At 43.4% G+C, this 15,784-nt stretch overlaps 1 protein-coding gene across 1 annotated transcript in view; it reads right to left on the minus strand.

The window, feature by feature from the left end:
* Positions 1 to 14,611, minus strand: part of CALB2 (calbindin 2) — a 37,392-nt gene extending 22,781 nt beyond the window's left edge. The window contains exon 1 of the mRNA XM_077310190.1: positions 14,413 to 14,611. Coding sequence (XP_077166305.1) covers positions 14,413 to 14,506 — 94 coding nt within the window. The 5' untranslated portion in view covers positions 14,507 to 14,611. The remainder of the gene's footprint in view (positions 1 to 14,412) is intronic.
* Between the last annotated feature and the right edge of the window lie 1,173 nt (positions 14,612 to 15,784).

The raw sequence follows: 15,784 nt of genomic DNA on the forward strand, positions 1-15,784 counted from the left end.
ACCCTTCAACCAGCTTCTACTGAATGAATTGTACCAATATTTGCATATAGGGCTCTAATAATCAGATAGTCTTGTGAGAGCAAAATTAGGCAAACAAAAATACTTCTCTCACTCCCCTTTCTCTCTCTGGAACAGTATCCTTTGGTCTTCTGCAAGTGTCCTAAAAAGAATGAGATGGTTTGCTGCTGGGTCACTGTATATAATGGAATGATCACTGCTGACCAGGTCAGAGGTTTGGGAAAACATATAGAATCTGCTTATTCAGAGTGGCTGGTTTTCAGGGGTGCTGCTGTTGCATATTTTTGTAGTTTCTTTGTAGTATTTTGAAACCTGTTTCTTACAAAGCTTGTAAAGCAGTTAAGACTATAAGAGAAAAAACAAGAAACATAAAAAAATGGAATAGCCGTAGTGTCAGGAAATCGCTGAGCCTAGCCAGCAGAAAAGATAACTTCCACTCCTTAAGACAAGCAGCTTTTTCAAAGAATAAAAGATGGGCTGGGAAGGACAGCAGTTGTGGCTCAGTAGTAGAGCATCTGCTTGGCTGGAACTTTTTACTACCCGAAGAAGTCACGGCTTACAGAAGGTCCCAAATTCAATTCCCAGCATCTCCAGTTGAAAGGATTCGGTACTAGGTGAAAGACCTCTGCTCAAGACCCTAGGCTCAATAGACAATGCTTCTGTCTGAATACACAATACTGATTTTGATGGACTAGTGATTTGAGTCAGTATAAGGCAGCTTGATGAGTTCAGTGAGACCAGGGAGGGAGATTAATCAACTTTTCAGGGAAGAGACCTCCATAATAATGTGGTGATCCATGAAAAGCCCTGCTCCTTGGGATGTAAGTGTTGTATCCATTAGGGCAGGGATAGTCAACCTGTGGTCCTCCAGATGTCCTTGGACTACAATTCCCACGAGGCCCTGCCAGAGTTTGCTGGCAGGGGCTCATGGGAATTGTAGTCCATGAACATCTGGAGGACCACAGGTTGACTACCCCTGCATTAGGGAATAAGGCCTGGTTCATGCATTCAGACAAAATGTAGTATGTAGCACCACTCTAGACTGCAGGTAGATCCCATTCTTCAGTGCTCATCCTGTCTAAACAACTCTCCACAAATATAAAATTACCACAATAGGGAGAAAGGGTTATTCTAACCTGGCATTTTGGTGGTGGTTTTGGTTTTCTGTTTGCAAGGGGTTATCAGTGTTGGGGGGCACTCAAAAACATGATCAGCAACTTGCAGTATGTTCTGTCACCCTGACACACAGCCAGCCTCATCCTGCTGCATGTGTGAATCAAGCCTAATACTAACTAAAAGCTAGGGGATGGGGGTTGATAGAAAATTGGTAATATAGACGAGCTTGGACAATAGAAGAGAAATAATTCAAACATTAATAAGAACAGGCAGTGGGGATGAATAGGCAGGTAGGTGAATAACTGGATAATGATTCAAATGGTGGAGTGTCATAATTTTCTGAGAAGTCACAGGATATGTTGACCAAATTTCTCCAGTGTTCCTTGACTGTGAACTTGATATGCACCCTCTGTGCAAAGACTGAGGGCTGTGTCCTTTTAGATCTTCAATATTAATGTTTTGGTTACCAGAAGTATCCTTTGATCAGCTCTGCTTGGCATTTGTTTTCAAAGCTCATGGTTTTGACACAGCATATATAATGCTTGTACTTTGTAGTGCTTTGGAATATGCATTTTTTCCGAGAAAAAAAAAACTTGCCTGTGATGACCACATTTCAATATGGCCTTAGCAGGCCTAATAGTAACAGAGTCACCCACTATCAAATCAGGGGATTCTGCTTGCATGCAAAAAAAAAATGTTTGGTGAAATAAATGGTTTTAAATGCCTAAGGTGAGGACTAAGCACCCTTGTTGTCCATCTTGGTAGCTTAAAACACAGGGGAAAGTTGAATGTTAAATGGAGGTCAGTGGAAGCTAAAGAGAAGTGGGCAAAGGGCAAAACAGCTTACTGTATCCCAGAGGGAGGGGAGTGAGGGTCAGGGGTTGCACGCCATGGTTTCCCCATCTCTGGTCTAGCATGCTATAAGCTTTTAAGGGCTCTGATCACTCTGAAGCTAGAAGAGCCTGTGAGGGATTAATTTGGATTGGGAGAAAAGCATTTAATCATACACAAACTCTTTCAGCTGCAATGGGGGCAGAGCCCCTCATGGTTTATCAGAGCCTGAGATGGAGGAGCAGAAACTTTTATTGGGGAATGTATATTGAGAGGTGCTTCTCCCCGGCCTCGGTTTCTCTCCCACCAATTCTTTTGTGCACCAGAGACAGGGAGAAGCACTTTTCAATATACATCCACTGCCTTGGATGACTTCATTTTAGGGCGAACAAACAAGTCCCTCCACAGTTAGTAGTGCTGCGCTGCTGAAGTTCATGCCTTGGTGAGCAGGAAATATCCTGCTCAAGATCCAGGTTGAGCCTTGCCATTTTCCCAGAATTACAACTGATCTCTAGATTATAGAGATCAGTTCCCTTGGAGGAAATGGCAGTTTCAAAGGGTGAACTCTATAGCATTGTGCCCCTGCTGAGCTTCCCCCACTCCCCCAACACTTTCCCCTACAGATTCTATCTCCAAATCTCCAGGAATGTCCCTACCTGGAATTAGCAATCCTATCAGATAATGATTGGTACCAGGAGCTCCAGTTTCATGCAATTGTAATAAAGGAACAGGGAGGGTGATTTTAATTTCAGCCTTCTACTTACTCTTTGGCTTATTGCAGGCACCCAGCTTGTTCTTCTAGTTTTAAAAAGAATAAAGGTAAAGGTAAAGCTATCACCTGTGCAAGCACCGAGTCATGTCTGACCCTTGAGGTGACACCCTCTAGCGTTTTCTTGGCAGACTCAATACGGGGTGGTTTGCCATTTCCTTCCCCAGGACAAGGTTCTGATTCTTCTATACTTTGAAAGTTGGATCTGATCCACTGTATAGGGAAGGTCCAGGTGCTAGGCATGGGCAGTTGCCCATTTTTCTTCCCAGGAGGGCTGATGCCTCTGACCAGTAACTCCATTGTACTGTGAGGATAACCCAACCATCATTTCACCTCTTGGCTTGAACCTAAAGTGAAATTCAATATGAATCCTCTTTGTGAGGGCAGTGAGGAGGATAATAGAAACGGGAGCAATTGATGAAAACAGAATGGAGAAGCTCCATCAATGCCATTATTTAGCAAGTCCAAGAGAAAGTTTAGAGCTATTACCAAGTACCAGAAATAACAGCAATAAATCAAAATAATGTAGTATCGATTATTCTTACTTCCTGTTCTGTCTTAGTGCATAGTCATAAACATCAACCCTTGCTGGCCTTGGGTCTGTATAACTCAGGTTTCATGTAAACTCAAAATAAACAGCACTTTCAGCTTTGTGAACTAAACTACAGTGTACTTATTTGAGTCTTCAAATGGGATTGTTTCTTATATGGCCTAGTTCACATGAAGAGGAATGAGTTGCTGATGATTAGCAGCTCACTAAGGTGGCAAAATAGTATGCAGAACTGCAAATCACAGGTCATGACTTCTAGCTTTGAATGTGCTTTCCTTTAAAAAAACAACAACCTCAGTATAAGCTAAAAACTAGCAGTTACCCAAAATGTGAGTTCTCTAAAATGTGACCCTTCGCTTGCAGTCCACTTGAGCTAAGTTTTAAAAGTTCCCTTTTGCATTATTAGCTAAGGGAGGTCATTTTTCAAGAAAATGTTTGAAAGCTCTCTGAACATCTGTTTAGGATCATGGCTTTAAAATAAACTGGGCTATTAATAAACCTAGATATACATTTGAAACTGCTTTCCTTGCAGTTCCCCTCAAACATCCATTCTAGGGTAAAATTCATTCTTTCCTTGGTTGTGGGAGTGGAAGTTTGAAATCAGACAGGAGTGGAGTGTTTGTCAGGGTAACCATTGACTGAACTCAAGAATACAAGGCAGACAAGGAAGAAAGTATAAGCTGAACATGGGGCTTGGACTGTGACATGCAGTTAATGGGTGGTGGGTTCTGTGGGAGAGGCAAGCTATTAAGGAAGCAGTGGTCAAAACATGTGGGGATGGTTGGATAACCAGAGACTAAAAGGGAGGGAGAAAAAATGTTCATAGGAAAAGGAAAATGACTGTATGGTCCGCCTTTGTTGTTAAATGAAGAAGGGGAATGAGATGTCAGATGGGGAATGAGATAAAACTGAATAAATGAGGAGGAAGAGACTTTGGAAAGAAGAAGATAGAAAATAATTGTAATAATCAATCATATCCCACATATTGTTTCTAGACAGAAGAATAGATCAGCTGAAAATAAGACTGTCCTTTATAAAATAGGATGGATGGATGCTCTGAGAAAATTACAGACAAATGCTGAGGCTACCTTTTTTGTGATTCAGATGAATACCCATTAGCCAGAGCTGCTGTCTTCCGTGTTTGTTTATTTAAACCCAGAGCAACTTAGGGCAGATAGGCTGTGGTTGTTCAGTCCTTTCCTCTCAGGTCATTTTTCAGCTCAAATCCACCTTCCTTCTACAGTTGCTTTTTTCAGCCTCAAGGGGAAAGATAGAGGAACAAAAATTCCCAACAATCAGTGGCTCCTAGACATGGCGACTAAAGGGAATCTCCATATACTATGGCAATAAAATTCTGAATACTATTTCCAGGAGGAGGGCCGGATTTACATGAAAAGAGGCCCTAGGCTATTCCACTTATGTGGCCCTTTCACCTCCCATTTTTAAGTTTCTAATTACATGAGAGATAATAAAATACATCATTACTGTGATATATATCAGTATGTTAAATGAAACATGTTGTGATTGGTACTAACCTTTATAAAAATGTGGAATATAGGCCCCTTTTGATCTTGAGGCTCTAGGCTGAAGCCTAAGCCTATAAGAAAATCCAGCCCTGGCCAGGAGGCAATGTCAGGGAAGACTTTTGGCCTCTATGATCTGTTGGCCTTCCTGATTAACTGGTTGGCCACTGTATGAGACAGAATGCTGGACTAGAAGGACCACTAGTCTGATCCAGCGGGGCCCTTTGTACATTCTTACATAGTTCCCTGTCCCCCAAATTCTAAGTGAAACGTTTGCCCATGAGGTTAATAGTTGGCCAGGAGAAAAATAACATGTCCCTTTGATGAAGGTTTATCAGAAGTGGGCATGCTGAAGTTCTTTATGGCATCCCAATGATTGTTGAAGTTAAAACTAATATAGGGAACAGCTAGAGACAATATGCTTCCCTGTCTGCCAGTTTCTCTTGCAGGCACTCACCCTGGATTCTGGTTAGCAAAGGTGAGGTTGAAGCATATGTGCGTGGGGAGCTATCCAGGCTTGTAAACACGTTAATAGGTTTTGTTGGTGGTGACAGCAATGCTAGGCTAAAGAGGAGGGCCTGCCTCTTTATAGACTGTTTACATAGTCTGGGGTGGAGGAGAGCTGTTTTTTCAAAGCAAGTTGCATCATTTAATTGGTCCCTGATAGCTCCAAATTAATCAGGTTTTACCAGCATGTTCCCCTGGGAGCAGCAAGAGATAGCTTCTCAGAGCAAGTCTGAAAACATAGGAAGGGTCAGCAATTTGGAAAGAAGGGTTTGAAATGCACGGGGGATGGGGGAAGGTGACTCGAAAGACGAAGAGGTCCACCATGTCTTCCTCATTTTACTCATCTGATGCTGTCAGAAATGTAGAAGGGCAAAATTAATGGATTCTAATCCAGAGTGGTGATTCTAATCCAGAGTGCTATAAATTGGCTACTACACCTGCTGCACTTGAGAGGGAGGTGGGAGAATGGAGCACCTCATGCCAGGATGTGGGAGGGGCGGGTAGTCACCTTTGATAGTTTCCAACCATCAGAGTTCTTTCTATTAATTTGATAAGGAAGTGGCACAGGGGTGGGGCATTTGGTCCTTTTCACCATTTCCTTCATCTAAATGGATCCCTGCTATTAATTTTGTAAGAAGGAAAGATTGCCAGAAGCAAATAGGAGTGAGGCCTGCTTGGGGTAGCTTTCAGAATCAAACAAGGTAAATGGATATAGACATAATACCATTAATGTTATCTTATATAAGCCCAGCCAATAAACTCTAAGAAACATAACACTTTTGGAAGCCTATGAAAATGATCCTCATGAAAGAAGCAGAGTGTAAAAACAGCTTAAATGACGGATAAAAAGAAAACGTTTGTCCTAATGTCTAAAACAGAGTACGGTCAAATGCCCCACCGCTGCACCACTTTCCCCATCAAATGAATAACTTCCACTACTGTTGCTTTGATGCCAGACAAGCCTCAAGTGGAAGAACATTCCACAAGTGAGGTGCTCTCTGAAAAAAAAATGTCTCTGATCACCAGCTCAGCGAGTTCTGACAGGACCCTGATGTTTTCTGGGAGCTTGTTACACTAAGGAGTAGTCAGGGCCAAAAAGGCTGAGGCTAGCTGAACCTCCCTGTGGCCAGGGACCACCAGCCTGTTCGTGTTTGCTGAGCACAAAATTCTTCTTGGAATATATTCAGAGAGGCAGTCCCTTAGTTAAACAGGGCCCAGACCATATATGGCCTTAGAGGTATACAATTAGTAACCAATGCAGTTGCTGGAGAACAGGCTAGATGTGGGCTTTTCATGGGATCCTGTCATGACCTGGGCCACAGCATTCTGTACCAATTGCAGTTTCTGGATCAGAGATAAGGGAAATTCCGCATAGAGCAAGATATAAAAGTCTAATCTGGAGATGACTGTTGCAAGGATCACTGTGGCTAGTTGTTCCAGGGGCAGATAGCACACTAGTAGTTTGGTTTGGCAAAGATAGAAAAAGCCAGCTGTGCTATTTTCATGACCTGGGCCTCCATAGTTAAGGAGGAGTCCAGAGTCAATCCCAAATTCCTAACAGTCTACGCAACAGAAAGATGTACCCCGTCAAGACTGGGAAGGTGTGCTTCCTTCCTTTCCTTCCCAGCCACAGGACCTCTGTCTTTGAGGGGTTCAACATCAGGCAACTTTGCCTGAACCATTCTCTCACAGCCTCTAGACACCAGGTAGTGACTCGGGGTGTACTCGGCCGGCCGCTCATCAATAGATAGAGCTGGTTGATGACACCCAAGCCCATATTCTTGAACCACCCTGGACTTGAGGGTGCATGAAGATGCCAAATAGCATTGCGGAAAGGATCGCCCCCTGCAGAACCCCCATCAGAGGCAGCAGTAGTGGGATTGTTCCTCCCCAACAGCTACCCTCGGACCTCAGCCTTGGAGGAAGGAGCTCAGCCACTCTGAGGCAGTCCCCCGTATCCCCACGCCAACGAGGCAGCGAGCCAAAAGCTCATAATCTATTTAAGAGGAAAGTGTTATTTCTGTGTTTAAAATATTTCTATGCTGCTTCATAATTTAGTGACTCACAGGCAGTAGAAGCCCACTAAAGACCATTAGCAATTAAGCAAAACCAAATTAAATACCTCTTCCAACAGTAGCATGTCTCTTGTCAAGCTAGCAGCTGCACTCTGGTGTTTTGAAGCATATGTTTATGGTTATATCCTGCATTGCTGCCCATTCTCCATTTTACTGTGATGCAAGGATGGACCAAACTAGAGACATATCCTACAAGAGGAGCCCTCCTTTCCTCCTTTACTGCAGGCCTGGGGTGGCCTTTTTCCTCACCACCTCACCTGTCTAAGGTGGTGGAGGTTAAGGAGGCAGGTGATACAGGCAGAAAGAGAGTGGGCATCGTCTTCTTGAAGAAGATAACAGGCCTGTCTTCCTGCATCTCTCTTCCTCTCTGCAGTGCAGGTAGGGAGAGAAAGGTGAGCCTCCCTGCAGAACAGGGTGGGTGAGAAGGGTGCTTGCCTCATAACAGAGCTCTACAAACATTCCAGTCTTGTGAACAGCTCAACAGACTTACAGACAGTGGGCTTTTGGAAGCTCAGGTGGGGTTTTCCTTGCTGCAAGGGAGCAATTTCAGAAGACCAGGTTCATGTGGATTACTCCTCTCTCTCAATGCAGGAAGGACCAAAGTGGGAGCTGGAAGCTCACCCTTATTAGGACTGCAGTCTTTGGGGTGGTTATCTTTTTTGACAGAGGCATCTACTTGCAATGTTAGTATTATTTTTCATCTGACTTTTCAGCTTTCCTGGCCTGGATCTCATCAGATCTCAGAACGTAAGCAGGGTCAGCCCTGGTTCCTGTTTGGCAGGGAGACTACCAAAGGATACCAGAGTTCTGACATGCGGAAGGCAATGGCGAACCAGGAAGGCAGGCAGTGGCAAACCTGTCTACATCTCCGGCCTTGAAAACCCGGTTGCCATAAGTCAGCTGTGGCTCAATGCAGCGCAACCTGTGAGGCTGGCCAGACAGTATAACAGAATTGCAAAGCCTCAGGCTTAGTGTAGCCTGAGACCAATACCAAGCTCTTACTTTCTGCTTTGACTCTGCAAGCGAGGTGATGTCACTGACAAGCCATGGTTAATGATAACCTGTCAAAATGATTAAATTAATAACAGGTTGGAGATTCTTGGCTCCCCCAGGAGCCCCGTCTTCACTCCAGCACACACTGAATCACCATAAAATTACACTGCAATAACATATTATTTACTTTGGGGTGGGGAAACACCTCATTTCTGTTTTTAAACTGTACTTTTTTGAAAATTAAAAAGCGTGAGTTGCTTTCAGCTGTTGTGGCTGCACCAGGGCCAAAGATTAAAGAGAAAAGCATTCTTCCCAGCCACATCCAGTGCAGTGCCGGATGCAGGATGTCTAGAACCCTCACACTGATTCCCATCAATATCAGGCATGGCTTGCCAGCATATTCCTGCTCGAAATTATATCCTTCCCATTGCAGAGGCCTTTTCTCCTCACCTCTGATGAGCGTGTAACTCAGACTTTCTCAACCAAGGTTTCTTGAAACTTGGGGTTTTTTTGATGGAGTTAATTCACATATATTGTTTTACACTAATCAGGTGATATAAGCATATATGATTATCAACCTGCTCCCCCTCCCAAAATGGCCAGTGATGAGCCTGGAGGGGTTGAGGGTAGGGGCCCTGGGTGGGTAGGGGTAGGGGCCCTGGGTGGTCTGCTTCCCAACCATATTCTGCATGCTTGTGCCACTTCTGGGGCTTCTCGAAGCCTGAAGAATGTTTCAGGGGTGGTAAAAAGGTAGAGAAGGCTGGTGCAACTGATTAGTTTTCCAACTGATTAGTTCTTAGCAACTGTTTTGAGCCAGTTCACAGTGAGACAGAAAGTTAACACATCAGATCCTTGGAAAGGCAAGTAGGTTGGAATGGGATTTCATTATGGGGGGAGGGGTACAAGAGGAAAAGTTGTGGTTGACTCTTTTGTTGCTGTAATGGCTGGCTTTCCCCAAATTTCAGGCAAAAAGCAAAGAGTAGGTTACTGTAAAAGCAATTAAAATTAACTGGAATGAGTTTTCCCATCTTTTCTCAGGATACTTTTATGTTTATCTGTGTGGTAGCAGTGGGTGGTGTTTTCTCCAAAAAGGGAGCTTATTTCCCAAGCCTTACATCACTGTACTCCAATGTTTTTAGCATCTTATCCCAACTTGATATCCAGTGTTAAATCCTGGCTGGGAGAAAATGCACTTTACAGAATAGTCTAGTAAGGTTAGGGTGGGGTGGGATCAGCCAGTGAGCAGAAATTGTGCCTCTAGCTAATGTTTGTTTGTGTTATATGCCATCAAGTCATTTCTGATTTATGGTGACCCTATGAATTGACGACCTCCAGAACGCCCTATCATTAACAACCTCAAGGTAATACACACCAATTTTGCATAAAGATGCCACTGCTTTATATATAAATGGGTGATCTCTTGCATATTCCTATATCTACTTTTACAAACAATAAAGATATCCAAGGGATCTTGCAGCCAAAGGATGTGTAATCTGATCTATTGTCATTGATTTCTCCTGCATCTCCTAAATGTTCATGCCTTCTTTTCTTAAGCTTCAGCCACTATCCCTCTTCACTGTATGCAACCCAGGGGAAGATGCCTATCACTGGGAAGAAGCAAAGTCGGAGCCTTTCCCTTCGTTCCCTTTTGCCTCTATAGCTCTGCCTGCCGGTAAGCATGTATATTTGCCTCTGCCACTTGTTGTGCACAGAACATTCTAATTGGAAGAAACCTGTTCAGTTGGAAGATCTGCAAAATATCTTGGTTAGGTTATGTCCCTGTCAGTCACATATCAGCTCAATTACTCATTCCCTTCTTACTTCTCATGGGCAGGAAAAATTAAGCCAGGGAGTAAAATGCCAAAATAACTGTTATTTACTTAAAATCACGCCTGCACGTTAGAAAATTTTAAAATATTAAGCATTTATATTTACAGATTGATGCTGTTCAAATGAACTTAAGTTCTGACTGCTGATCTATAGATTTCATAGTTTCTTCCCTCTTGATTTCCTTCCTAACATAGCTCAGTGCTTTTTTCTCTTGCTGGATGGAGGCTATGATTTTCCTTGCATACTTGCATATGGAAAAGCAGGACAATTGTGAGGATATAAAGATAGGCTCAGAGGCTGCACCTAGACCATCCCCTCAGGCTGCTAGCTGGTACTATCTTTCTGTGGGGAAATATTTCACTTGTATTAACTATTAGGGAGAAAGAGCTGTGCTGATTGGGTGGGAAAAGGCAAACACCCAAGATTTTATTCCCCACAGCTAATAGACAACCCAGATACATTATAGACTGACTGGTGAGTATAAATAGAGACTAAGGCTTCCATCCTGCAACAGTAAACCCACACACACTCACTCAAACCAAATGAGATGCAAGAGATCAGTGAGCAAGAAAGATCAGATCATCTCTCTCTGAGGGAGACAGACTTGCTGCTTCAAGATCTGAAATCTCTTTCCCCCCACTCCTCCGGTACTATTAACGGGGAAAGACAAGCAACCCCCCCTCCCATTCATGTGCAAAGCAAGTGAGGATAAAAGATTTTAAAATAAAACCAGAGCTTGCAGAAAGCATGTGTGTGAAGCTCTGCTCCTTTTCCTCCTCTAATAAGTTTCCTCCCATACTAGGATAAATATTGGAATTTAGATGGGATGGGGGAAATTGCTGAAAGTTCTGCAGCACAGTGAGATAAAGTTGGGGGTTTGCGGTTGAGTTCCCCTTGACAAGTCTCTTGTTTTATTTAACATAGACCCATGTGAATATCCAAGGAAGAGGGAAGGAAATCTAATATACACCAGTTTGTATTTGCAGGCAACCATTTAAATCATAGAACAGCGATGATTTTTCCTCTTTGCCAGTTCTACTTGGAAAAGAGGATATGACCTCTTGGTAATTTTGGCTTTTCACTATTAGTTCACTTCTTTGCTGTACCTTAATTTGCAGTTTACAATACTTACTTTGCAATCCCCTCTCCTGCAGCCAACAATGGTGTTTCTTATTCTGATTAATGCATTTTTTCTTGTAACTTCCCAGTGCCAGGTTCAGAAAGATTTTTGAGAGGGGTATCACGAGTAATGTACCCTCAAAGGGGCCCCTTAACTCGAAGAGGAAGAATACAATGGAAGAATTCTTCGAGCTTCCATCTGCCCTTGGAAGCTCTGTCATTGGAGGATAATGAACTGTTTGCTGAGCGGTCCTTGCCCTGCCTGACTTCAGCACCTTTGGTCCATCCCTCCATCCACATGGTATGAGAACCTTTTAGTTCAATCTTAGTTTTACCTGAAGCAACTGCACTTACTCATGGGATATTAGGCTAGTTTAGCCGAGAGAAATATCCTCCAAATCATAGCACTGGGAATTATCAGAGAGCTATGAAGCCCAGTTCTCTACATTGAGGTAGGATCCCTCTCCTCCACCACCACCTCTCATGGATTAATTTACATAATCTAGTTGAGATTATACCATATCTCAAGTAGAGCCAAACAAGGGGGCCAAATCACAGTCTGTGGAACCAAAAAGCCACCCAAAAGCTAAGTGATATTCATTCTTCACTTCCCAATAGAGTCACCAGCCCCTAGCCTCTAAATGTGAAGCAAAATACAGGCAGCAAATCTTCTCATAATCACATTGTGTTTGTCCCACCCTAACTTCTTTCACTAGCTTTTGCAATGTCAATGTTTCCTTTATTGTAATGAATTTAGAAGAAATCCAACCCTTTGAAGATTAAGCCTCCTAGATGTTAGTTGGATACTCTATCCACTATATCATACTGGCTTTCAGATACCTCAAACAGATGTGCAACAGGAGTTCCATGTTTAAAATTTAATTACTAAGCCTTCCCCTGTGCCATTTTCCTGATGTGAAACATCTCCAGCAAGCTTCTATATGCCCTGGTGGGAAAACTTAGATTTACGTCTACTTGTAAATATCCTCAGTGATGCAAATAGCATCACTATTTAGACCCCTCTATTTACACACCTTAGTCCTGCGTCCTGATTTGAATTAGACCCCTGTGTGCAGCTCCCAGACCACTTCTTTTGGCTGACCAGATGGGGGACATGAGGACTTTATTGTAATGTATGAATTGGTCAGGCTGAAGACAGGCACAAGTTCTTTTTTTAGCTCTTCCTCTGATCCAGTAACTGTAAGCCCCTTAACATTTTTTCTGACTCTTTGGGGCTGGGCGGGCTACTCATGTTTTGACTATTATATGGTAGGGTTCTGAAATTTCAGGTTGCTTTACTGTTAATCATTATAATACTTATTTTATAATGCAATGTTTACTGCATTGAGCTTGTACGAAAAGGCAGTAATGACCTTAGTAGGTAAACAAACATACAACTGCCCATTCATAATCCCTGAGATTGCTCTGGATACCACTTAGAGCAGCAAAGTTAGTTGTGACCAAAACCCATCAACAGCAGTTCATTGCAATGGCATTGGCTACTAGCAATAAGTACAATTTGCTTCTGTGAATTTGGTCTGTTCCCCCACTTTCTGCTCAGATCCAGGTCCCCTGATCCCCAACATGTCCTGAACAAAAATTAAAGATTTTGGAGATGGGTCACTACGTATATTGTTGCACATTACTCAAATAATAGATCCATTCAGGGAAAGACATTGTTCCTTGGCTCATTGTTTTCAGCCAGTTTGTCTTAGAAGACATTCCTTTGTGATGGGGGAACACCCCAAGGATGAGCTGTCTTTCCCAACCATAAAGAGGCACAAGAAAAGTCACATACATTAACTGCAACCATGATGCAGCTGATTTACAGTGACTCCAGCACAGGATCTTTCAAGGCAAGTGAGAAACAGAGGTGGCTTGTTATTGCTTTCTTCATCAGAGTCTTCCTTGGTGTTCTCCTATCCAAGTTCCAATACTATTCAGCTTCCAAGATCTGGAAGAAATGGAGCTATCTCATGCTGCCTTCCCCCCCAAGAAAAATTAGTAGTTGTTATATAGTGAGAAGTTTGTGGCTATTTGTCATTCACCCAGAAAAAAAAGTAGTCATGAAGTATTCTTCATATATTTTATCCCTCTTTGTCCAGACATCTGTGAGGCTGTTTCTTTCCCCAACTGTTCTAGAGAGCTTGTTTCACACTGTCATGTGCTTCAAGTTCTTCTCCCAAATTCTCCTTTCCCTGAGCTCCCCCTTATTCATGGCTGGGACCCTGATCCAGTCTGGAGTTTGATGTAGCTTCTGGACTGCTGTTTGGGGCTCTTTTCTGTGCAAAAAGCATTTCTGGATCATAGCACCACAAAATCCCCATAATGTTGTGCAGCTGCCTTGGATAACTTCTGACTTACCTCTAGTGCATTACCTGCAATTGCTGCTCAGAGGTATCAAAGTAAAATCCAGCAATATTCCCTCAACACCACAGTGATCGAGAGAGACAGAGCTCCTAGCCATGATCCTAGACCGTTGTAAGAACTGCTGTCAACCACAGTGACATGAGCTATTGTATGGAGCCAAACTTCATAATACGGCAAATGTTACCCACCTTCCCTTCTTAATACTATAACCTGACATTAAGAAGGTGGCCAATGGCTAGGAGCATGGGGCAGAATACAAAAAGTTTGCTAACATGTACAGTTCACAAAAATCAACATGAGGCAGAAAACAGCAGGCAGATCTAAACAGTTTCCAAATTGGCTTCCTGTAAATAAAACTCTTTGAAATTCTAATTGTTCTCTGCTCATTCACCCTAATCTTAATTCCATTTATTTTTTATGCATAACATGTCCTCTTTTTACGCAGGCTGCATGGTATGCTGCATAACACAAACTTCTTTACAACATTAAGAAAACCACACAGCCCTGTTAAAAACCTTTAACAAAGTAGAAGGGAACTTGAAACACCAACTATATGGCAAATCTCATTCTAAAAAACTGATACCAGCTCTGAAGCTGGGTGCCTCACTCTCTGCAGCCACATGTTGGCAACAATTTATTTAAAACAGCAGCAGTTGTTCACAGAATAGAGAACTGGGTGGAAGTTTGTCCTTTCCATTCATTCCTACTGACCGTCAGCATCATAATGCTTCCAGATGTCCAGAAACTGGGATGCCGTCAGCTCTGCCAGATGCAAATAAGGGGGCTGCTGTTGCTTCCCGGCCATGAGTGAGCTGGTCCCTGACGGAGATGCTCTTTCGCTGCTTTCAGCACCAGGAACTGTCCACCAGCTTCTCCGATTCCTTCTCTGCTCTCTCTGCCTTTATAAACTCTTCAGTGCCTGCAAAGGGTGCCAGTGTCCACCAGAGGGCTGCAGATCCTGGGACACAGCAGCAGGGAGAAAGGTGGCTGGAGATTTAACTGGGGGAGCGCAGGTAGAATAGCTCTGGTCTGGAGGTTCCAGCAATCCCCTGACCAGCATCAGGCCACAATCTCAAATGCCATCCAGATAGCAGGGGAGGAAATCTACAGGGAAGGTTTGATGCTTGTTGCCTCTGGTTTCTAGACAAGGCAGCTAATTGACGGAGAGTCTTCATAGCTGGCAAACATACTGTGCCAGGTGTTCTTCCAAACATATTGCTAATTCTGTCCAGAGAAGAGTAAAGGACAGCATGACTGCTGCTGCACTACTTCCCAGGTGGTCAAGAATAGTCAGGGCAAATGCACAGGCTGAAAAGATTCAGCCAATGTCCACTCAGGGAGCAGGTTATGCTTTCTGCCTTCTCCACACACCACGGTGATTTTGATTTCTGAAGAGCGGATTTCTGAATCGCACCGCACTTCACTCCCCAGCAAGATATTTCCTAACTCCTCAGGTTTTTTTTTGCATTCTGCAGAGACTGTGTTCCAGGAGGGGTTTTTACCACAACCAGCAGTGCATGCAAAGGGGCTTGCCACTCCTTTTGTCATGTGACAGCAAAGCCCGTTACAGAGAGCAGGGCAGGCATCCTTCTTAGACACAGCAGCTGTGAGGTCATTACACAGCGATGATGCCGCCAAAGGTGCTCGGCTTGAGTCCTCTGGAGTGAGATCATGCTCAGATGATCCAGCCAGCTCCAGCCAGATAGGGGGCTAAGGATGAAGCCTAGGACTGAATGTGTGAGAACCACCCAGGACCTGAGAAAAGGGCTTCTTTCCTCAAGCAGTTAAAGGAATCCTACAGCACATCCATCTTCTCTGGGGCTACATAGCAGGGACAACAATTACAGCAGGACCATCTGTTTTCTGGGACAGGCCACTTCTGCTCTGCAATGGTGCTGCAAAAAATAAAGAGAGCTTCTGGGATTTTTTTTTAAAACACACTCCAATATAGGAAGAAAGGTGAGAGGTGTATACACTACAAACACATAAATTTATATAGAAGTGTGTGCCTGCTTAGGTTTTTCTTGGAAAGACTCTTTCCAGGAAGGAGCTGTGGATCTCCCTTAGAAAGATCCTCCTCCCA

This window comes from Paroedura picta, chromosome 14, assembly GCF_049243985.1.
Source record: "Paroedura picta isolate Pp20150507F chromosome 14, Ppicta_v3.0, whole genome shotgun sequence".
Classification (NCBI taxonomy): domain Eukaryota; kingdom Metazoa; phylum Chordata; class Lepidosauria; order Squamata; family Gekkonidae; genus Paroedura; species Paroedura picta.